Source organism: Pinus tabuliformis, chromosome 7 (genome assembly GCF_031772625.1).
Source record: "Pinus tabuliformis cultivar Carrire ecotype Pingquan chromosome 7, CPIR1, whole genome shotgun sequence".
NCBI classification, from domain to species: Eukaryota; Viridiplantae; Streptophyta; class Pinopsida; order Pinales; family Pinaceae; genus Pinus; species Pinus tabuliformis.
The window spans coordinates 1227594241-1227619412 of NC_142293.1; the positions used below are offsets into that span (position 1 = coordinate 1227594241).

Here is a 25172-nt window from a genome sequence, read left to right on the forward strand (position 1 = left end):
TTATCTGGAACAAATGCTCTAAATATTATTTCCATTTTGATCTTATCCTTAATTAGCTCATCAGATAACTGGAAGGTAGTAGCAGCTATGGCAAGTTCATCCGCCAAACTATTTTGCTCTCTTGGGATAGCTTCGAGGTCAAGGGCATCAAAGTGTTCCATAGTATCCCACACAACATTTCAATAATTCCTTAATCTTTGATTTTTACATGTGAATTTATTTTTAAGCTGCATGATAATTAAATCAAAATCCCCCTTAATGCTAAGCAACTTAATTTTCAAATACTTTGCCAATTCAAGACCCAACAATAAAGCCTCATATTCAGCGACATTGTTGGTTGCTTCAAATTCTAATCGATAGGCAAACTTGAAAATGTGACCAAGGGGAGATTTAAGCACTATTCCAGCACCTTTACCATGCCTAGACGATGCACCATCAAAGTACATGTACCAAACTCTATCATTGAGATCCTTAATCTTAACATCAGGAGGAATTATGAAATTAGACATGATAGCGTAATTCCTAATGTCAGATTGTTCTTTAATTATCTCGTTGTGAGGTCTCTTAGGATCTTCGACATGGAATTTTCTTTCGGGCTCTCTATTAAGTCTTACAAAACCATCACCTCTAGGGGAAGGAATCATAACATATGACCAATTCATTTCAACACTTCCTCCTAGATCAGAGGCCCACTTTCTGGATAAAAGCATACCCCAGGCATCAGGCACATCAACAACAACAATATCCATAACAATCATGATATCTGGGTAAACTGATAGATGAACTTGTAAATCTTTGATCAAACCATGCACTTCAATATTCTTAGAATCCATGGCACATATATTATAATAGGGTCTAGAAACTCTTAAGTTAAGCTGTTCCATGACCCTTTTAGTCATGACACAAGCTGATGCACCAGAATCCAACATGCAATTATTCAATTTATATCCATTAACCAACAAGGTGATAAAGAAACGCTGGTGATCTTTGTTATCCGCATCTAAGCTTTGCAAATATATGGGAGCATCGTGATAGTCAACTACCTGGGTCTTCTGTTGAGAAATATTTACTTGAGGACCCTGAATAGCTTTTAGTAACTTATCTCTTTGGGAAGGGATTTTAGCAATCTCGGAGATAGGAACCCAGATTTTCGCATTGTTAAACCAACTTCCCAAATCGACATCTAATCCAGAGTTTAAACCAGGGTTAAAAGTCCGAGGGGGAATTTGATTCCCGCTCTGATCTTTATCGCTTCTCTGATAGGTTAAACCTTTATCTCTAGCAATTTCCATGATTTGCTCTGGAGAGGGTTTTTCACCATATAACTTAGCCAAAATGTCATCTTCATTTTCAAGGTTATTTATACTAAAAGCTGATGAAGGATTCATAACGTCACGACTATTTTCCTTGACCTCCATCCAATCATCCATAGACAAAGGAAACTTGTTACCCACTACATTTATTTGATCACCTGCCCCAAACATTCCATTATCTAAAATTCTTCTAATGATGGGACAAGTGGCCTCTTCATGAAGAGCATCACAAACCCGACAGTAAGGCGGAGCATTATCGACCAAATTAGTAAACGGATTAGGAGGTCTCTGCTCACTAGATTGACCCTTCTTTTGCCAATTATTATTTCTGTTATTATTATTTCGAGGTTGGAAATTTTGCGTTTGTGCTCTTTCCATTTGGACCAACCTATTTTGCAAAGTAGCTATCTCCTTATTATGATTAATTTCCATGCTTTCGATCTTTTGGAGCAATTTCAGAACAAGTTCGCTTTCAGGCTCTTGAACTGCTTTTCCTTTAGTTTCTTTTAGTTTCGTAGCAGCCCTATCGAAACTTGGGATCTCAGACTTCTCAGATGCCGCCTTTTCCTTTTCAAACTCTATAGCTAAGGCTTGGCAATCCCTATAGTCATTAAGTCTAGCACGCCTCAATTCATACGAGGGCTTAGGACTAAAGGCATCAATGTAAAAATCTCGAAGAGATTTGTCGGTAGGTTTATAGTCTTGAGGTAATTCTCTAACAATATCATTAAACCTTTTGTTAGATTCTTCAACAGTTTCATTCTCTATTTTTTTATTATGCTAATAGCTTTCACGAGGTGTCTTCCTTCACTCTTATCTCCATACTTTTCCTTAAAGGCATCAATTATCGATTGTAAGGAATTAAATGAATTCTGAGGCTTTTCTGCAAACCATTCATGAGCATCGCCCGCCAAGGTTATAATAAAAAGACTCATTCTAACATATTCATGATCGAAATCAGCAGACCTTGCGTACTTAGCCATCCATATACTAAAAGCTCTTAGATGTGAATTAGCACTAATCGCGTTATCTCCATGAAAGCTAGGCAGCTTATCTATCCCAAGCATTGGAAGATCATTGGGATAACCTTGAATGTTAGAAAAATCGCTCTTAGATGTGAATTAGCACTAATCGCGTTATCTCCATGAAAGCTAGGCAACTTATCTATCCCAAGCATTGGAAGATCATTGGGATAACCTTGAATGTTAGAAAAATCGCAAGGAGCATATATATCCATGATGTCGTGCCCAACCAGACTCGTAAAAAGCAAATGGATATCAGAGAGGGCTTCTTGTTCGAGGTTAACAAGAAGTGTACGAGAAGAGAGTTTGTGTAATCGTACCCTGAGAGCCCTTTCAGGATCAGGAGTAGGATTGCACAAACTGCTTGGATGCCTTCTAGTATACACTCTTGCAGATGATATATGAAGTGGAGTCGCCACCCGGATAGGAAGTGAAACATGGAAAAGCTCAAAAGAAAAGGACCAAGGACAGAAAAAACTCTATCCCTAGCAACGGCACCAAAAAATGTTGTCACACAGATTGTCACGACAACGCTCAGACCGGGGGCTGTCACCCTGATCCTCGATCTCTCCGTTTAAGCCATCTCTCGCGGCTAAGGGGGGTAGACTCGTAGAGTAGACCCTATGGGGTAAAGGATGACCAACTGTGGACCAGTTGGGTTGGGAGACACAAGAAGCCAGATTAGCACTTAATTGATTTTAGAAGTTAATGGACCAGTGCCTTATGGAGTTAATAATTGCCTTATGGAGTTAATAATTAAATAATTGTTTATCAAATGTTGAAAAAATATGGTCTTTGTAATTCCACCATTAACAATCATTTATCATTAAATATCCCAAGCAAAATGCAAGATATTCAACAAAAGTACAACGCTTTAATAATGATCCAGTGATTAAAATTCAAAGGATTATATGCTTAAAATAACCATGCAATTTTTAAATGCTACTCAGTGATCACTTTCATATAGCTAATCTTCAAAGGAACATTTAAGCATGTTTAACCACATAAAAATGATAAATATTAATCCCACATCAAAAACCTATTATCCTTAGTGAAATACACCAAAATTTGGAAACGTGACAAAATATGCTAAGACTAAATGTGACACAAAAATATTTCAGGAAAAACAACTTTTTATGATTTTTATATATTTTTATTTGATTTTTGCTATAAAGTTTCAAATTTAAAATAAAAACAAATAAATCTAAAACTAAAAGCTAGCTTAATAAAATCAAAATTTAATCTGATCTAAAAAATTTATAAAGTTCTAAACTATAACAAAAATAAAATCAATACCCTAAGATTGCCCTTTTTAGGATTTTTATATTTTTAAATATTTTTTTTTAAACAAAAAAAATCAAAAAATTTCAAACAACAAACTAAATCTAAAATCTAAACTAAAAAAAAAGAAAACTTTTATGCCTTTTTATATTTTATATTTTTATATTTTTCTTTTGATTAAAAGTCAAAACGAAATGATACTAGATTTGAATTAATTCAAAATCTAAAAACCCAAAAGAAACTACGTTAAACTGAATTAAATCTACATAAATAAAAATCTAAAACTAAAACTATGTAACAACACTATAATCCTAACGTAAAAGAAAGAAATCGTATTTGCTTTTTTTGAGATTTTTTTATTTTTTTAACTTTTAATTTTTTATGTTTTATTAAAATAACACAACAGAAAAACTAAAATATAACTAATACTAAACTAAAAGAAATATAAAACTATATGCTAACCTAATACATCAAAACATAATCTAAATATCTAACGCTTTGAATAAAATCTAAAATAAAAAAAATCAAATACAATCTAAACTTATCCAAAACCAAGCCACCGTACGCATAAAAAAAAAATACTTACGATTAAACCTGTTACAAAAGAGAGAAATGCGTTTTAGTGCAGCTGAGCTCGACGGCGACAGGAGGAACGCAGGCCTGGGCGTTTTGACAACAACGGAGAATGCAGCTGTTGTGTTTCAATGTGTGCAGGTATGCAGAAGGAGTTGACGGCGAATTTATTTGCAGGTGCGAGAGCTGAAACTGTAGAGGGAGGAGGGGCAGCAGAATGAACAGTTTGAGCAGCGTTTAAACGCTGCGAAGAAGTAATATGCAAAGGGATGGAGCAGGACAGCACTGCGTGAGGGGTAAGACGTACGCATTTTTGTTTGAAGGGAGCCTCGACCAGGTAGCACGCAGCTTAGGGAGACTGCAACGGGAAGAAGAATGCACGCTGGAAAAAAAAGAAAAAGGAACAACAGATTTGGCAGAGGGAAAATATGCTGAGAGAGTTGCGTGGAATGAGTAGTGGCTAGCGGATGGGGAAATGGTGAGGATGCAATTGCGTGAAGGCTGAGAATGATGCTGCGTGGAGAGGGTTGAGGACGATGTGAGGGTTTGGACACTTGAAGAAAAGAAATTTCGAAATTTTTCCCAAAAAATTTGAAAACCCTAGGCAGCAACAAACAAACTGCCCTGGAAAACCCCTGAAACTTTCCACAAAATCAAAGAAATTTAAATTCTCTGTTTCAGATTTTTCTGCAGGAGCTGATAGATAGAAAGCTAAGTTGAAAGATGACAGTGCTGAAACTTGGCAGCAATCCAGGAGGCTCTCTAAAAAAAAAATTTCGAAAAATTTCCTGCGGAAATGAAACCCAACAAGCAAATAGACGACCCTTTTCAGAAAAATTGAAAACCTGTACCTGCAACTTGAAAACAATGAAAACAAACAGCCAGAACCTAAAAATGTAAAAAAAAAATAAATGAAACCCTAGAAACTCTAAGAACCAGCTAAATTACAACATTCACAGATTTATGACTCTAAGCAGCTAGATTTGTCAATAATCCACAGAAATATTTTCAAAATGTTAAATTTACTATGAGATACTTCAGAAAATCTCTCATGAATTCAAAAGATAAACTTAAATGATAAACCCAGGATCGAAACTCGCCGGGCTCTTCAAGAAGATGCTTTTGGGGAGTTGGCTGGTTCAGCCTAGAATTTCCCCAAACGCCCGTTGATCTTCTCAATCTAGATTTCCTGCACAACTCACTTCAACTATCAATAAAGAGGGAAAAAACAGTACTAAATTCCAAATCCAATGGAGATACCTGCCATTATTTCTAGAAATTCTACTACCATTAAAACCCTAGTGAGTGAACAAGATACCTGTGTTCAACATCACTCTTCATCAAGCTATTACCAATGGCTGAAACTAAATTTATGCAAAAAAATGTCACAGCTTACAGCGTTTCAGTGGAGTAACACCAGCAAGATTTCAACCCCAAAGTCTTTCTTTATTGCACAAGAAAAAGATTACAAGAGAGCTTTCTTCAGCACAAGACTCATAGATCGAATGATCTCAAATGACCCCTAACACACTATTTAAAGAAAAAATTCCCAACAGCTAGTTCGAGTGATCCATGTCAAATTAATCTCGACCGTCGATGAGGATCAAAATTTCTTTTAATCTCATCCGTCGAATTTTTGAATGCATTTTAATAAATTAAAATTCTAAAAAATTTGACTTATTATTATTTTATTTTATTTTTCGAAATTTATTTATTTATTTATTTTTAAATTTTATTTTATTTTATTATTTTTTAAATTTTATTATTTTTTTATTATTTATATCTTTTATTATTTTTTTTGTTGTTTTTATTTTTTATTTTTTGGATCCTCGAACTTAGCCTTTGGAAAAATCACCTAGGACCTAGGACTTAGGACTTATGAGGGGATTAAAACATTTTCTAACCCTCAAGACACTTTACATCATGACTTTTACAATTTTACATCTCAAGGGGGGAAAACCCATTTGACATAGACCCTCATAGACCACCTAGTTCTGCGAAACAAACATAATTCAGTAGATCAAGCAATTTGCAATAAAATAGCCTAATCAAGTAGTTAGGTCTATTCCCAAATCACTTTTACATAGACTTGAAGCACACTAGGATTCACCTAAGATTCTAATTACAATTCATTCCGGCTTTGGGGTTAGGTTGAAGGAAAACTCTGCCGATCATAGATCGGTGAGACAAAAAACCTTTCAGAATGTAGATTATCACTTAGAAGCTTGGGTTTGCCTAGGCAGTTTACATACATGACTCAGATCTGCTAAGATTATTTACAATTTACACATGCAGATTGGGTTTACAACATAACATGATCAGGTCGACGATGACTATCGAATGGCATGGACATGTTGATTAAGAGCTATCCCTTTTGCGAAAAAAAGGGGGTGTACTGCTATGGGCCGTTGACACGTAATGGTCAACAGAAGGTATAGACTATGATGTGATATTTGCACCTGTTGGCAGATATACGACCATCCGCTTGATCATAGCCCTTGTGGCTTCACAAGGATGGAACCTACATTAGATGGATGTCAAGACCGCGTTCTTGCACGGTTCGATCAAAGAAGAGGTCTATGTGGAGCAACCCGAAGGATTTGAGATTTATGATTGAAAATCTCATGTATGCAGGTTGAAGAAGGCTCTCTATGGGCTGAAGCAAGCACCCCGAGCATGGTATGAGAGGATCGATAGCTACTTGATGAAGCTGGGATTCACTAGGAGTGAAGCCGATCCTAACCTTTACCTTAAGGTTGAAGATGACAAGCCTCTCATACTGGTGTTGTATGTGGATGACCTCTTTCTAACAGGTGCATACCCTCTCATTCACAAATGTAAGAGGGAGTTGGCTTCTGAATTTGAAATGAAGAGCCAAGGACTTGAAGTGTGGTAGAAGCCAAGGGAAATTTTCCTATCTCAAGGAAAATATGTGGTGAAGATTCTGAAAAGATTTGGTATGATGGACTGCAAGCCTGTGACTACCTCGAGGATCTTAACTTTCAGAGATTATATGGTAGTGATGTCAGACCAGATTTGGGAAATGCCTCTGAGTTTCAAAAACTCATTCGTGTTGATGTTCTTGGTGAACCTCCGTCCGAACATATGTTTTGTAGTTAGCATTGTGAGCTCATATTTGGTTGGGCCTCACTAGATTGGTGCCAAGAATCTTCTGAGATGTCTTCAGGACACAATCTCTCACGGATTGAGATAAGCTGTCGGAAATATGAAACTGCATGATTATTCGAACACTGATTAGGCAGGTAGTGTGGAGGATCATTGGAGCACTTTTAGTGCTGTTTCTCTTTGGATTTTGCTTCGATATAATGGATGAGGAGGAAGCAGAAGTCGGTTGCCATAAGCATCGCCGAGACCAGATACATATCTACGATTATGATCTCGTATGAAGCTGCCTGGTTGGGGAAGCTCTTCAGTGAGCTGTTTGAACACATACCACTGTGATTCTCTGTAACAACCAGAGGTGGGATTCGATTATTGAGAAATCCCGTATTCGTCGATTTCTCCAGCAGATAGACATCATTTGGGATATGGTAAGTCGATGAGCAAGGAGGCTCCATCGCATTAAGATGATGTATAGGTCGATACAACTTGTCAAAGCCCCGAGGAAAGTTCTAATCTGTGATTTTCCCAAACGACTTGGAGTTGTCAAGAAACCCTTGTACAAGGGTCCTGCATGTTGCATACTGGTGAGCCCCAGTATTGCAGCAATAACGCTGCAACTCCTGGAACTCCCTTCTTTAATTTTATCAACCCAGTAGTTCGTAACAAACTTGGAAGCAACGGTGCTATATGCACAAGTACTAGCTCTTGCCGCGGCTGTCACTTGATCAGCTGGCACAAGTCCGCTAGGAGCTTAAGCCAACTTCTATGAGCTCTTAGAAGAAGCTTTTAACTGATGGATGAAAGCGAACTCAAAGGAGGCTAATCTACTTGCAGAAATAAACTAAAAAGCTGAATGGAAATGCAAACCCTAGTTTTACCAACTAGCCCTACTGATGAAAGAAAAAGGATGAAAGCTACTGAAAAAGATGGCATTGATTCCTTGGAAGGTTAAGTGCATGTGTCTAAGCTACTTCTGAAGTGAAATTTGAAAAGAAACATCTTTTTGTATTTTTGAGTAAGTTGGCAGAATTATTATGCGTGTGCTTTAACTGTTTTTGATTGTGCAGAGGTGGATTGGCAAAAGGAAATGCTTGCAGGAGGTTGGGAAGGTGAGAAGAGGGCCTAAGGGGTCCCTAGCACCCTTCCAGAGAGTTTCACAGTGCTCGGATCTTAAGAAACTGTTTTCGTGAGCTTCTACAGGAAGTCTGTAGGGGTTCTCTAGGATGTACTGTAGCTTCTACTGGATGTTTCTACAGGAAGAGCCAAGAGAGGATTTTTGAGGGTTTATGGAGGAAAAACCGGTGGGAAAGTGGAAATGGAGATTGGATGAGGCTGTGAAGAGGTCTAGGACCTAGTGCATGAGGCTGAGAAGTGATTAAGGCGATTGGGTTTGTTCGAAGATAGGAGAAGTAATGTTGCCCAAGACTGTAGGGCTTAGGGCAAAGTGAGAAGATGTGGCGGATGAAAGGCAAGAATCTGAGTTAGAGGAAAGAGCAGGTTGTATTGATGGAGTAAGGGTAGGCAAAGAGATATCACAGGTGTTCTGAGTTAGAGGAAAGAGCAGGTTGTATTGATGGAGTAAGGGTAGGCAAAGAGATATCACAGGTGTTCTGCATGTTATTTTCCAAAACTAATCAACAAAGACTAAGAAAACCAAAGATCTAGCTATTTTGACCTACTTTGACCTAGAAACCATAAGCATGATGAACAAAAGTTTATTGGCAGCAAATCATGTAAAAAAACTATGGAAACCAAGCAAGAATGGATCTAAGCACGTAATCACAACTGGTACTAACTTTTGCAACTAAGAATCTAACACTAGAAATTGCATGAAGAAGCAAGAACAATGTTTTTATGGCAGCAAGGACACTTTGGTCTCAGCTCATGGTCCAAAGGAGGGAGAGGTGAGATGAAGGGCTGCTTGATGGCCTTTTTTGAATATCTTTTCTGCTACCAACCTATCAAATCAACCTGAACATGAAAAACTATTTTAATCATCAAAAACAACCTAAATAACAAAACAATATTTTAACCTAAATAACAGATTTTATTCTAAGAATGCAACAAAGACACATAAAAGTACACAAAGGAGGTACTGGGCACTTGGGTTGGGCCCAACCCCAAGAGCTACAGCCTCCTAAGAGAGATTAGAGCTGGTGCAAAGCTGGATTCATCTTTATTGAGCAAGAAATAATAGTTACATCCCAAAAACTGTCTACAAGAAAAAGCTTGAAAATGTGTTGAAATGCAGAGCTAACCTACTGCCTAAAAAATGACTAAAAAATGACTAAAATCGAACTGCCAACTAGCTAACTGAGCTGAGGCCCTAGGCCTTCTTATTTATACAAATTGAGGACCCCAACAGCCCTCCTAAACTTTAGGAACTCGGCTACCAAAACTTGTAGTTGACAGCAACTTTACTAGCCCTTGCTCGGCTGCCTTTGTGATAATCTATGTGGTGGCCCTTGAACTCCAAGCTGGTGGTGGAAAATTTGAGGTAAGAGCTCATAGATGAAGGGGACACCTTCCTATAAATCCTCTCCACGAATTTCGCTGCCAAGTGCTCATTTAAACCTTTGATTTTGTCTCAAAATTGACTAAAAATCTGCATAAAGCACACATTAGACTTGTTGGCATAATGACTAACCCAATTCACTCTATTAGCATAAATATAATAAAAAACATGCAATAAACTAATGATAATGGTGGATTAAGTCAAATTAGGAGGCTGAATGAACCCATATAATTACTCATTTTTGGGGCTCATCACATACATTGAGCTCTGGGAGCTCTGAGGGTTTGTGGTTCTTACTGGAGCAACATACGACCACAGGGTGACTCACCCTCCACTGGTGGTGCACACTGGAACAAGATGATTCACTTTCTTGTGGGACAAGATGATTCGCTTTCTTGTGGAACAGGATGATTCGCTCTCCTGTGTAGTAGGATTGATGTGTTCTCCTGTGAGGCCTGGATTGATGTGTTCTCCATGGCGATTGTAACAAGATTGATGTGTTCTCCTGTGAGGCTTGTATTGATGTGTTCTCCATGGCGGCCTGGATTGATGTGTTCTCCATGGCGATTGTAGCAGGATTGATGTGTTCTCCTGTGAGGACGGGATTGATTAAGTTCTCTTGTCGAGACATCCTACCTATGCAGTCTGGGACTCATGGGAAGTACCTCTCATCTGATCAATGAGCAGGGAAATGAAGTTAGGGACCATAGTAGTACCGATGGATGCATCGTTGTATCTACTGTACTGCCTACGCTAGGATGACCTCCATTGATCTGGGATCAATGATACTGGTCTGGGACCAGTGGTAGGAGTGGTACATTCTATGAAACTGACTTTGGGTCAGTTGAGACTGGTCTAGGACCAGTGGTATGCACTCTGAGACTGAGTTTGAGTTAGTGGAGGATGTTACTGGTCTGGGACCAGTGGTAGGAGTTGTACTCACTATGACGTTGACTTCGGGTTGATTGAGACTGGTCTAGGACCAGTGGTACATACTCTGAGACTGACTTTGAGTCAGTATGATACATCCTTGATCATTTCTTCTTCTTCATAATTCGGACAAAAGCAGAGTAGAGCATAATAGAGCAGTGCCATACAGATCAGTACAGGGCAGAACAAGACAAAGCAAAATAGGAAGAATAGAGTAGAGCAGGGCAAGGGTTAGGCTGTACAAGGCAGTGCATTTAATGGATGAATAGTAGCGACCGACAGACAGATTGCAGATGAAGTTCTCCCTAGTTGAGAGGGAGTGTTAAAATTGGCAACTAGGGTCAAACTTCATGTGGGTCATCTTATTCATGGCTAATAATATTTTTATTAGATTGCTCTCGTCGAGAGGTGTAGGATTGATCTAAAGATCATCCGATTCCGATAAGTATTTATGGAGATATGAATTTATTTTGATTATGGAATTATTATCAAGCCGACCTACAACTCATGTAGGCTCAGAAGCCCAATAGTCGCATCTATTCAAACATCAATGTTGTGTATAAATATAGGAGGACTTTTTCTCATTTGCACTCACTCATCTCATCACATCTCTCTCTCTCTACTGCTCAAAAAAGAGTCTCTTCTCTACTGCGCAGAAAAGGGTCTCTCTCTCACACATGTGAAGCCTGAAGCTGCTGAAACTGAAGCTGCAATTGTAGATCCAAAGTTTGACCAACGTGGACCATCAAACCTCCTCTTCTGATCTGCGCTGTAGGTTCATCTGAACCTCTTCTGAAGGCTGTAACTTTTGGTGGTGGAATCAAGCTGATCCGACGGTTGGTTTTTGAGATATCGACTGCCCTAGTTTTGATGATGAAGCCGCTAATGCTGATGTTGCTGATCTAGGGTTTGCTACTGTTGATATAAATAAGATTTATTGTACTATTTCTCTCTGCTAAATTATTGAAGATAAAAGAAGATTTGATCAAAGGGTTTCCCCACACATTGTGAGGTTTGTCCCTAGCTAGCCGCCACATCTTGTGTCTCATGTCTTGGCTTGTTTTCTGTCGATTGTTTAATGTTCTATCTGCACTTTACTTTATGTATATGTGATTGCTAATCTGTGGAAGATAATAAGAAAAAGAAGTAAACTGTTATAAGCATAGAACATATCATAACTTAATAGTCCTCAACAAGTGAACGTTGGAGGGATTTTATGAGCAATTTTTTTACTAATTATTGACTATTCAATGACCACAACCAATTATGAGTGCCATGCCACAACTCCATAGAGTTTTAGTCCACTAACTAAGGTTACCAACTTCAAACATGAATATCTCTGAAACCGTAAAGAATTACTTGGCGTGCCATATATCAAAGGAAACATTTCGATGAGTAGAATCCATCTAGAAGATCCTTGACTCAGAATAGAGTAAGTTGTCAAGTCAAAATGCCCATGCAAGATCGGGGTAGCCCTTGGTGATGCTTGGGTTGACATTAATGACAACCATCGATCAACAATCTCCCTCTTTGGCATTGATGGCAACACAAGTACTCCCCTTGCGATCATGACACCTCTTCCTACTGACTTCTCTCCCCCTTTGTCATCAATGGCAAAGGGTAACTCCCCCTGACAAACAGCCATCCTGCATACCTGTATACACCTCTACTCCCCCTTTCTACTCGAGTAGATAAGAGAAAGAGTCTAATGAAAATTTGGGAGAACCCCAAGCTTTTGGCGAAGATACTCAAATGCTTCACGAGGTAATGGTTTGGTAAAGATGTCAGCGATTTGTTCCATTGTGCCAACATATTCAAACTTAATATTCTTTTCAGCGACCTTCTCTCTAATGAAATGATATTTAATCGGAATGTGCTTCATTTTGGAATGCATCACAAGATTCTTGGAGATACTGATGGCATTGGTGTTCTTGCAAAAGATGGGAATAGGCTCATCGAACTTGACTTGAAGATCTTGCAAAGTTTGCTTCATCCAAAGAACTTGTGTTAATTTTAGGTATGTTCTATGCTTAGAGCAATTTATTTCAATTTTCACAGTTAGCTCAATATCTTTTCCAGATTAGCAATCACATCAGCATTAAAGTAAACTGCAGATAGAACATAAACATAAATCGCAGAAGACAAGCCAAGACAAGAGGACACAAGATGTGGCGCTAGCTAGGGACAAACCCCAATGTGGGGAAACCCTTGATCAATTCTTCTTATATGTTCTTCAATAGTTTAACAGAGAGAGAGAGAGAGATAGTGCGTTTACAACAAAAGTCAACACTTTGACTTATCTAGATAAGAGTGTTGGGCCTAAGAATTATCCTTAAACTACATCCACTTTCACTCCATTCAACATCCACTTTCTCTCCATTCATACATTTTCTCACCTCTATTCCACCACCATGTCATCACATTAGTTTCACTTTCATCATTATATGGGTTACCATTGTGTTTTCCAAAACATTATTAATTCTTAGTATTTTTAAGAGAATTTGTGGTTAAACTTTAGAAAATAATATCCATACTCTTATACCTAACAATTGGAATGAGAAATTTGACATGTGTAGGTACAAAGGAAGCTTCCAAGGCACCCTTATGTGGCACTCTATCTTCAAATTCGAATTTGAGGAGATCATGAAGGATAAGGTTATGTGTCACCATTGGTTGAGAGATATGTGGATTTGAAGAGGGAATAGTGGATCATCATTATGAGTTTGTTATCTCATCTCGTTGTATAAATAGGAGTGTTATCTCCTTTATTTGTAATCTTAATTTTTAGAATCTTGGAACCTAGTAGAATTTAGAATAGCTTTGGTTTGGATCATATGAGCTTTTAGCCATTGTACTTTGAAGATTATGATGAATAAAATGGAGCTTCTTTGATCTTCTACATTTGACTTCTCTTTTGGTGTGCTTGTGAATCCTTGGAAGGATCCCCATTGCATAGCAAGTACACTTTTGTTTTGGTGAGCTTTTATTTTATGTTTGTGAATTTCATTAGATTTAATTGTTAGGTTCATATGTTTGAAATATTAATGAATGACCTTTCGTAAGAAAGTATTAATGTTTCCTTCAATGAATCTGATTTGTTATTTAATGTTTGATTTCATTAGTTTAAGTTTTTGATTTATATGCTTGAGATATAAATGAATAGTCTCTTGTAAGAGAGCTTTAGTATTTCATGCAATCAATCAGAATTATGTGTAAAGAGCTTTAATTTCATGAGTTTAAATAGTTGATTAGAAATATTAATGAACAGTCACCTGTAAGAGAGCTTTAATATTTCTTCAACTAGCTTAATTTAGTTTGTCTCTAAGTCCATATATATTGGATGATCCTCGAAGTTTACTTACTTGGATTGATAGTAAATGAAACTCTAATTTGCATCCGCATTTTAGACCCAACATTTTGGCGCCGTTTCCGGGGAGGATCATTTGGAGATAGACTTAGGAAGTTATTTTTATTGCAATTTCTTTTTATGGATTAACCTGTGAAACCTGGTGACAGCAGGATTTTCATAAAGGAGTTCAAGTTTGAGTTTTTTTATTTTTTTCGTACTTAGTTAGTTTCAAATTCAGTTTTTAAACCCCTCATTTCTTACTAATCCATCTATGGATGAGAAAATTGAAGATGTTAAACAGGTACTTGGAGAGCACGGACAATATCAACGAGAGGTTTCAAAAAAACCTTGCGCCAACTCCAAGAATAAGACAGGTTACTCACATGTTTGCAAAGCATAAGGTAAAATTTTTAAATCTTGATGTGAGCATTTTCGAATTCTTAGTCCGTAGATGGCTTCACTGGAAGCATTCTTTCACTTAGAAAAATAAAAAAAATCTTTCAAGTTAAGGTAGAATATATTAGAAAAATAAAATGAGATCTCATATGGTTTTCTTTTAGTCTTGTTTTCAAAAAACAAAAATAATAACAAAAAAAAAATCATCAAAATTTCTCATGAATAAATTTACGTGAGCCAATTCATCCACGCTAACCTACAAAAATAAAAATAAAACCAATCAATAAGTTAGTATGCTCTCTTCCTGTGCTTCGAGTGATCAGGAAGATCAGAAGATCTATTGATTTACTTTTGAAATTAAATAAAAATCTCTTGCTTGAAATTTACACAAATCATAAAAACTACAACATTATAAGAAATCGAAATCATTTTTTTTTAAAAACTCGTTTATTTTTGATTTCAAATTTAAAAATTAAATCGGTAGTTTACCTTAAGAAAAGCAATGGTGAATGTTGGGTTAACAAGAAATGGCTATCTGAATACTCTCCAAGATTCAAATCCTTATTTTTCTTAGCCCACTTCAATTGAAAGTCTGATAAAAACGCAGATGAGCAAAGTGAAAACTTCCATTTGGAGAGCGTTCATGCCTAGAGAGTGTTCAAATGGTTAATGAATAACGTTCAAATGTTCGTCAATAGCGTTCAAAATTGTTTACCATTCCTGAAGAGCATTCAAATGTTTATCAATTTATTGAATAGCCTTTAGAGCAACATATAATCTTATTAGAGAAACATTCAAAGTTATATGCCTTTGGAACAATGTATTGTTTGCATATTGGGCAATGCATTGGTTGCACAAAATGGGCAACATGTTGTTTTTCACATAACAGGTGAATTTTTGAATTAAGGAATCCATTGCGCAATCTCCATCTAACCCTGTTAAAATCGATTCACCTGTAGCATACTCTTTATTCATGTTCCTAGCAAGCCAACAAACTTGATGCACCCATCTTCCACACCTGCCTCACTAAAAACATCCTTCAAATTGGGCAGTCTGCTCATCCAAGCCAAAGCCAATCTTAAGGAACAGATGGAGAATCTCTGAACCGTTGTATTAAACCAACGTTTGACTACCTTCCTGGCAGAATCCGACGTCTGAAATTCCTTCCACTAGTCCACACGAGATCTTATCAGTCTTGTGTCTCATTTTGTTGTGACTCTTCCATCTCGATGGGTTTCAGAGTTGCATTTCATGTGACCAAACAGGCCTTTCGATGAACTGAATATTTGATTTTGTTATAGCATTGCCAGAAGACGCAACAGTTTTGACACGTTTTTTTGAAACGTGTTGTGATCAAACCAAAACAAATCTAGAAAAACGAAGACATGGGTTTTTTTCTGGAATAGAATGAATTACATAACCCAAAAATCGTTTCCTTGGATTCCTAACGGTTTTAGAGGAAATTGCGGTTCTTCAGGACCCTGTTTTGGTGATTGCGTGAAGAAAAAACGGTTTTATCTTTCAAATAAGCCAAATCTGTATATAAATCTGCAATAAGCCAAATTCAATGTCAGTCTTTAAGGAAGTTAGAGGCTCTTAAACTTGGCCAAGGAATTCGAAATGAAGATCTGTGCAACCTCTTTCCGCTTCATCATTTGTTCATTTACGGGCGGGAAGTCAAAGGTTCGATTCATCACTCCGTGAACCTTTATTATATCTGTTTCTCTTCTTTCCATGGCAGCATTGATGAGGTGGGCGGAACCAATTGCCTAGGGTTGGAAGAAAGCAAATAACTAAATTTGCGAGATTTGAGAAAAGCAGGGTGGTTCAAAATGTCGTTCTTCATCTCAGCCGCGGAGCTGCAAGAGGCAGCCAATAGTTGCAATATCACTGTTATTGTTCAGAAAGCAGAAGCGTACAGGAATAGCTGGAGACATCAAAGGCTTAGGGTGACACTACCACCATTACCACAGAAAAGAATTGTGCTCTTCTCGAGCAGAAATATATTTCACTTTCTGGTCAATTTTTCCAGATAGAGAATGAGAAGTTGTAGCTCATTGCGGCTCTGCAAAAACAAGCCACTTTAGCATAGTTCCGACTGTACTATCTCTGCCATCAGTGCCCTACACTGCTCTGCTCTGCTTTGCTGAACCATGAAGAAGAATAATTGATCGAGAATGTCTCATACCATTCTCTACTGACCCGAAGTCAGTTTCGTCTGAAGGGAGTGTGTCACATCACTCTTACTGACCCGAAGTCAGTTTCGTCTGAAGGGAGTGTGTCACATCACTCTTACTGACCCGAAGTCAGTTTTATTGATCCCAGATCAATATCACAAGAGAGTGTCTCAAACCACTCATATTGATCCTAGATTAGTGTCATTGATCCCAGATCAATGGAGGTCATCCTAGTATAGGGAGTACGGTAGATACATTGATGCGTCCATCAATAGTACTACTATGGTCCCTAACCCTATTTCCCTGCTCATTGATCAGATGAGGTACTTCCCATGAGTCCTAGACTGCATGGGTAGGATGCCTCGACAGGAGAACTAATCATCCTATCCACAGGAGAACGAATCATCCTGCCCCACAGTCGCCACAGGAGAACTAATCATCCTGGCTCGTAGGAGAACTAATCATCCTGTTCCACAGTTGCCACAGGAGAACTAATCATCTCGGCCCACAAGAGAACTAATCATCCTGTTCCACAGTTGCCATGGGAGAACTAATCATCCCGGCCCACAGGAGAACTAATCATCCTATTCCACAGTCGCCACGGGGTATCACAGGGGAAGGTTGAACCTATCATCCTGTACATCGTATGTTGCTCCAGTAAGTACCCCAAGCCCCCCAGAGCTCCCAGAGCTCAATGCATGCAACATGCAGGACCCTTATAAGAAGGTCTCTCAACGACTCCAAATTGTTCGGGAAAGTCACGGATTTGACCTTTCCCAGGGGCTTTAACAAAATGTCTGCGACCTTTACATCAGTCTCAATGCGATGGAGCCACCTCGCTCATCGACTTACCATATCCTAGATAAGGCAGTATCTAATGTCTATCTGCTGGAGCAATCATCGAATACAGGATTCCTCAATAATCGAATCCCCCCTCTGGTTGTCACAGAGAATTACAGTGGTATTCATCATGTGTACAAACAGCTCACTTAAGAGCTTCTGCAACCATGCAGCTTCACACGAGATCATACTCGTAGCTATGTATTCGGTCTCGGCGGTGCTTATAGCAACCGACTTCTGCTTCCTGCTCATCCATGATATCGAAGCAGAATCCAAAGAGAACTAGCATTGAGAAGTGCTCTAGTGATCCTCCACACTGCCTGCCCAGTCAGCATTCGAATAATCACGTAGTTTCATATTTCCGGCAGTGTATCTCAATCCATGAGAGATTGTGCCCTGAAGATATATTAGAAGATTCTTTGCACCAATCCAGTGAGGCTCAACCAAATATGAGCTCACCATGCTAACTGCAAAACATATGTCCGGACGGAAGTTCACCAAGAATATCAACGCGAATGAGTTTATGAAAACTCAGAGGCATTTCCCAAATCTGGTCCGACATCACTACCATATAAATTCTGAAAGTTAAGATCCTCGAGGTAGTCATAGGCTTGCAGTTTATCATTCCACATTTGGAATCCAACTCCCTCTTACTTCTGCAAATGAGAGGGTCTGCACCTATCAGAAATAGGTCGTCCTCATAAGGTGCTGGTATGAGAGGTCTATCATCCGCAACCTTCAAACAATGGTTTGGATCGGCTTCACTCTTAGTGAATCTCAGCGTTATCTGACAACTATCAATCCTCTCATACTACGCTTGGGGAGTTTTGCTTCAAGCCATAGAGGGCTTTCTTCCACCTGCATACGTGAGATTCCTGATCATGAATCTCAAACCCCTCGGGTTGTTCCAAACCTGTGGGTCTGCTACATGAGGGGAATGGTCCCCTTGTAATATTTTCCTTCGGTACACCTCAGACATGTACTTTCATGCTCTTTTTGAATTCAAGCTCCTTGTCACCATCTGACTCACAGACCTCCGGTGCTATGTGTCAATGGACATGGTCCCCAGTGGACTTCCTGCAACTTGATACAACCCTAAACTCAAAAACATCTTTGAAAATTCTATTTTCAAACACGTACCTTTCCATCGATGAGTGCTACCCTGTAACCTATGACTTCCATTGCCAAAATGGACACCAGGTTCTTCTTGCGATCAGGTACATAAAAGAGGTTCTATAAATAAATCAAGTTACCCTCATTCAATTGAGGGGTAACATTCCCTACACCCTTTCTAGGATAGGTGACATTGGCTCCAAGTATAATCCCACAATTGTTTCCATCTCTACCAAATTAGAGAGTGCACCCTACTAACTGATGAAGTGCCTTGAAGCACTATAATCAATAAGCCAGATTCCCAAAGAATCTGAAGGAGAGGGCCAATACAAGATAATGCTTCTTTATCTTATCAAAAACAACATTTGATTCTATATGCTTGGGGTTCCTTGCTTTTTTTTTTGAAGAGTCGGCCATTTCCTTGATGACCTGCATTACTTGTCATTCCTTTGATCATTGAAGATGTCCCTAGAATGATTGTTATCTTCATCAAGAGATGTGTCTTTGCCATTCGGACACTCCTTCACATAATGGCCGAACTTATTGCAACCAAGGCATCTGCCTTTCCTTACACCCTTAGATCCAGACTTCCCAATGAAGTGATCTTTAGGTAGGTCATCAGAAACTTCCGCTACGCCATTCTGATAATATTATCTGCTTCGACTTTACCCTCGGTGAATTTGAAGAGGGATGAGGAATCCACTGATCCTTTTGTCCTTTCCCAACTGTCTTTCACCCCAACTGTCTTTGGTGATTGCTCTTTCACTCTTGCTTGGGCATTGTCTTCATCTCAGCTTTGATACCATGTTAATTTTAGGTATGTTCTATGCTTAGAGCAATTTATTTCAATTTTCACAGTTTGCTCAATATCTTTTCCAGATTAGCAATCACATCAGCATTAAAGTAAACTGTAGATAGAACATAAACATAAATCGCAGAAGACAAGCCAAGACAAGAGGACACAAGATGTGGCGCTAGCCAGGGACAAACCCCAATGTGGGGAAAACCTTGATCAATTCTTCTTATATGTTCTTCAGTAGTTCAGTAGAGAGAGAGAGATAGTACGTTTACAACAAAAGTCAACACTTTGACTTATCTAGATAAGAGCATAGATCATCTCTACGAAGATGATACATGAAATCAGTTGAAGACATGTTGCTTCAACTGATTCTCCAAGGTGACTCCTTCACCTATCGTTGTGCTGCATTTCGTCATCATGCTGCACCTCACTGTGCTGCATCATGCTGCACCCATCATCACTATGCTGCATCTCATCATGCTTCATTAATCATGACTGTACCCATCACTGTACTGCATTATGTGCCATTGCTGCACCATGTTGCCATACTGACCTATGTGCTGGCTGCATCTTGCATGCTTGTTGTCCTTTGCATGCTTGTTGTTGCATGCTAGTTGTCCCTTGCATGCTAGCTGTAACATTGAATGCTTGGTGTATTTGCTACTAAGCATCATACAACTGTCCCAATGTTAGTTAGTTGTCCCTTGCATGCTGCTCTCCTTCAGAGACAGATGCTCTGGCTGTTTCGACAGTTTCGGCAATTTCGGCTGTTCCCAACAGTTTTGGCAGTTCTGGCAATTCCGGCTATTTTCGACAGTTACGGACCTCGGTATTATTGATGGTGATATGGGTGATCAACAGACAGAGGAGGCACTGGTTCAGGCATTACTTGAGGACAAGCAATTTTTGGCGGGGAGGACTGTAATATCCCCAATTTTGATTTTCAGCATTAGAGATGAGTTTGGGGAGAGGACGCAATTCCGACACTGGGACTTAGGAGGAAAAGAGAATATTGCGGCTCTAGTGGAAAGTGGGGACCACAAGAAAGAGAAATTCGACCCAAGGAGGGAACTCGCACTCTTGGAAGAGAGAGGAAAGAGAAGGGAGTGCGAATTAGGAGAGAGAGAGAGAGTGGGGACCATAAGGAGAGAAGGAGCCACGAATTATAAAAAGAGCAAGAGGCACGCATTTTTGTCATTCGCTCATCTACTCAGAAATTGGTCTTTGACATTGAACGCTTGAGCGGAAGCTGAGTCTGCAAGTGCTGTTTAGCACACAAGTGTCTCTAAGCGAAGATCTCAACCCTTGCTTTGGTGGACTTCGAGTGCCAACCCAAGGAGGGAGTTCCATCCTTTTTTGATTGTTCCAGCAGTGGGATACGAGTTGTGTGGAGGAGACACTAACAATAGTGCAGAGATGCACAATGCTTGGAGGAGACACACATGGGAGTTGAGGAGCGAAGGGAGTTTGGGCCTAAATCTTGAGGTGGAGTTCGGAGAAGTGTTGTGGGGGCTTTTCCAGCACTTTGGCAGAGCAACAAACGCAACATCTGCTACAGGCTACATCTTTTCCTGGTGGAGGAGGGCCAAACATTTGGTGTCGGTTTTGGAGCGTCAAAACTAGGACAAACCCTTTCTGTGTTTTTGACAAGGACCTCAGAAGTAATTTGGCAGAATTTTCTGGGCAGATTCGAGGGGTCAAATATGGGTCCAAATCCAGGTAGCAACTAGAGGAGCTAAGGGAAATTTGGGCGGAAATTCCGAGGGCAACATTTGGCCAATTCCTTCGTGGGTTTTTATGGATTATTGGTGGAGAGGTTGGGGTTAATTTCCCGGAATTTTCTGAGCACCGGCGGAGGCTCTAGCAGCAGATCTTCACACCCAGCAGCGTATTTCTGCGCAGTTCAGTGCAGAGCCATGAGATAGAGCAGAAACATATTTGAGGGGGACTTCTTATTATTCATTTGGGCTTAAGCTAGCTGGCTTTGGACAAACCTAGGTGCACTCTTTCCAGCACCTCATTGTACCCTCTTCATATAATAATAAAATGGCTCAGCAGCGCAGTTTTTGGCTTTAAAATGGTGTTTTGATGTTTGAGTATTTTTTCTGTGTTTTTGGCTATGTTTGCTTTGTTTATCATTGTATATTTCTATTAGGAATATTACATTAATTATGAGCAAATTTACTATTCTATAGTCTAATATAACAAATAAAATAACATAGATCAGCAAATTAAGATTCACTCTAGCTTGAAGAGAATTTGCTATAATAATAATAATGCAGAGCTATGAATGCCCTTACCAAATGGATATTGTAAATTATGAAAGTACCTTGAGTACAGGGCTGAATTTGACAATTGCGTTGCTGTCCAGGACTTTCCAACCTGCAAAACAATTTTAAAACACAGAAAGAACACCAAGCCAAGTGCTAATCTAAGCCACCCACAAGCATAAAACTGTATATAATTGGGTAATTTATGGATGGGGAAACTTGGGCAGAAAGTAATAATGTGTCTTGCGTGATCATTATGGGAGGATGATGTAAGATTTAATAATGAGTATACTTTTAAAGGAGTTCAAGGTGGGGAACTTGTTTTGTAATGCAATCACGAAGTTAATTTGTCACAACTTCATATTGATCAATCATATTTAATAATTACATGTCCAGGAATATGAAAAGAATAATTATTCTCATTGAGGCTATGTAAATCACTCATATATTTTGGAATACGCATTTGTTTGGATTCTTCTCTTATATTGCTGGCTGCATTTTCTGCTATTGTGTATGCAACTTCTGGTGTAATAGCAGATTGCTTTCACTGTAATCCAGTCTCACTAGATCATTAACTCTTTGGGGTTGCCATTAGGAAATTGAAACCTCTGCAGTTATGCTCCTTGTAGACTTTACTCTTTGCCATAATCATTATGTTTTGATGATGATTAAATATTTTGTGTAAATTCTTATTTTGTTCTGCTCTTTTTTTACCTAATTTACTCTCAAAATTTTTAATTTATACGTGCAGCAAATAATTTTAATTTATACGTGCAGCAAATAATGTACCAGCAATTTGCATTGTTTTTATTTGCAATGCATATGGTTAAATTGTCCTCTTTGGAGACTTCTTCATGGGAGAACTTCTGGTGTTCTCAAAGATCAACAATACCATTGGTACGTGAATTTTGTTGTATTTTCTCTATCTGAAATGTTTATTTCAGATAGAAACATAACTCTCACTGCATTAACTGCTAGGAAGGAATACAGCATATACTGATTGTGCTACTTTGGCGTTGGCGCCATTTGTTGTGATTATGCCACCTAAGAAAGAAAAACTTGAAACGAGGGTTCCATAAACTCCACCTGGTGTCAATCAAGTGGCTGTTCATTCAGATTGGTGCAACCTATAATGAACCTGGGTCCTTTCTGTCAGATGCTGTGAAAAGCACAGCAGGAGACGACTTCGAAGTTTTGAGTGGACAAAGCTCAGTTTTTTAAGTTTCCTACTATATATAACTATATTTACATATTTATCGTAAAGCTCCTTCTCTAACCAATCACTAGTGACTATAACAGTTATGCCATGACTTCTATATCTAATGAATGGAAATGGAGGCACCAATATGTCAAGGACCAAAATACCAGTGACGTATGAATTCAATTCCTGAAACCCTAATTTACCACCTGCCATAATCACCTAGGATTTGTTCTTATGTATTCAAATGTCTTGTTACTCCGGGGCCTCACTTTGTCCTTAATGATACATGAAAGAGGATAAATCACAATAGGAAATCTATCTATTCATCCATGCATCTATTGGAGTAAACATTAATAACATTTCACTTTATGTAATTTATAGCAAAGATTGCTTTGATGGCTACTCAGAAGGCTTAAAATCCAAACTTATGTCATATCTTTGTATCAAAAAGCAGCAAGAAATTTTGAAATTAACTTAGCTTTCAACATTAGTCATATGCATAAAGAGAATATTTTTACCCCTAATCTACAAATATCATTTTTTCTATTCTAGAAGTGTTGTTGCTCCTAGCCTTCCACAACCTACAAGCTTGACACCACAACAATTGGAAGAAAAAAGAGCAAAAGGGCTTTGTTACAGTTGTGATAGCAAATACACTAAAGGTCATTAGTGTGCTGAGAAGAAATTATTTTACGTAGATTGTAAAGAGGAGGAAAAAAAGAAACAAGAAACGTCAAAAGAAAAGGATATACACGAGGAACCAACCCTAGTGAAAGAAGAAATGAATCCGACCATATCTTGTAATGCATTGACAAGAATTACCACTCCTCAAACTCTCAAGATAGACAGACATATCAAGAAAAAAAGGTAATAGTGTTGATTGATTCAGGGAGTACCCATAATTTTATTCATTGTAAGATAGCCAAGGAATTGAATTGCTTCCTATATCCAGCACCAAAGTGTCAAGTGATGCCTGCAAATGGAGGATCTGTAAATTGCTCTGGAAAGTGCCATAATATCAAGATAACCATGGGGGAATATGTATTGAATAGTCCAATGCTTTCCATTCCAATGGGTGGTGCTAATGTTGTACTAGGAGTCTAATGGTTACAATCTTTGAGTACGATAGCTTTTAATTTTCAAGAACTTTTCTTGAAATTTTTTTGGGAAGGAAATGAAGTTGAATTAAGGGCTATCACAGGGAAACCAGGAAAGATAATCAACTCTAATGCTAAGTTGCATGAAACGGGGAAACGGGTACGAGTTTCCGAAACGGGCACGGGTACGAAACGTGATCCCCCCAATTTTTGGAAACGGGGAAACACAATATATCTATCTATCTATCTCTCTCTCTCTCTCTCTCTCTCTCCCTCTCTCTCTCTCTATATATATATTAGGGCATTTAAGAAATAATGTGCAATCATAAAACATATATGATACATTCTAATTTATTACATTATGATTAAATTGTCAATTGTCAATGCATAAACTATAAGTCTCTAAATTTACATCACATTTACTCATGAATGATCACATAATGAAAATAGCAATATCCAAAATCAGCCACGAGAAATTTCTAATTTCTTGTCTCGTGCTTGATTGGGAGTCTCCTACATAGTCGAACGACCTTAGTGCTCTTGATTAAATACAAGTTCGATACCCTAGTACCCTACATGCTCTTGATTATTGGGAGTCTCCCCTACATAGAGGGGTTGGCTCTCTTGATTAAATACAAGTTCCATAGCCTAGTACATGACAAAATCCAATGGAAACATTACAATCCCCCCAATCCTGAAATCCTGAAAAACGGATAAGTCTGCTGGATTTTGAGTGAGATCTAAAATTCTACTTTCTCCATATGAAATCCAATGAGGGCGAAACCACTCTCAAACATCCTGAGTCATTTCATGGTAATGTTAAAAATTTAAGTAAAAGGATGAAAATGAAAAATAAAGGAGAATGTCACTTTTACTTTAAGAATTTAACATTACCATGAATTGCATATCAACACTAGGGCCATAGGCTTGAACATTAAGCTGCCCCACTCAAAAAAATCTTTTTTTTTATAACTTGAGAGTCATCTAGAAGCATCCATAAGATATTTTAATCGCCCAATAAAAAATTAGAAGTGGAAAAATAAAATAAAAAAATACAACAAAAAGTCAAGTTAGAAGAGGAGACTTTGCCGTATGGCCTGGAAACTCTTTTCTGGCCATACTGGGTACGTTTCCTTCTCAAGAAACGGGCTACTACGGCCGTAAGCGAGTTTC

At 38.5% G+C, this 25172-nt stretch overlaps 1 protein-coding gene across 6 annotated transcripts in view; it reads left to right on the top strand.

The window, feature by feature from the left end:
* LOC149251810 (uncharacterized) overlaps positions 1-25172 on the top strand; it is a 395150-nt gene that overhangs the window by 176227 nt on the left and 193751 nt on the right. For 3 of the 6 annotated variants that reach the window (XR_016266907.1, XM_089459577.1, XM_089459575.1), the window contains exon 5: positions 22479-22598. The exons of the other annotated variants lie outside the window; for them this stretch is intronic. Coding sequence is in view for 2 of the 3 variants with exons in the window: in XM_089459577.1 (XP_089315703.1) it covers positions 22479-22598 (120 nt within the window). In the remaining variant the exon portion in view is untranslated. The remainder of the gene's footprint in view (positions 1-22478; positions 22599-25172) is intronic. 6 annotated transcript variants of the gene reach the window in all.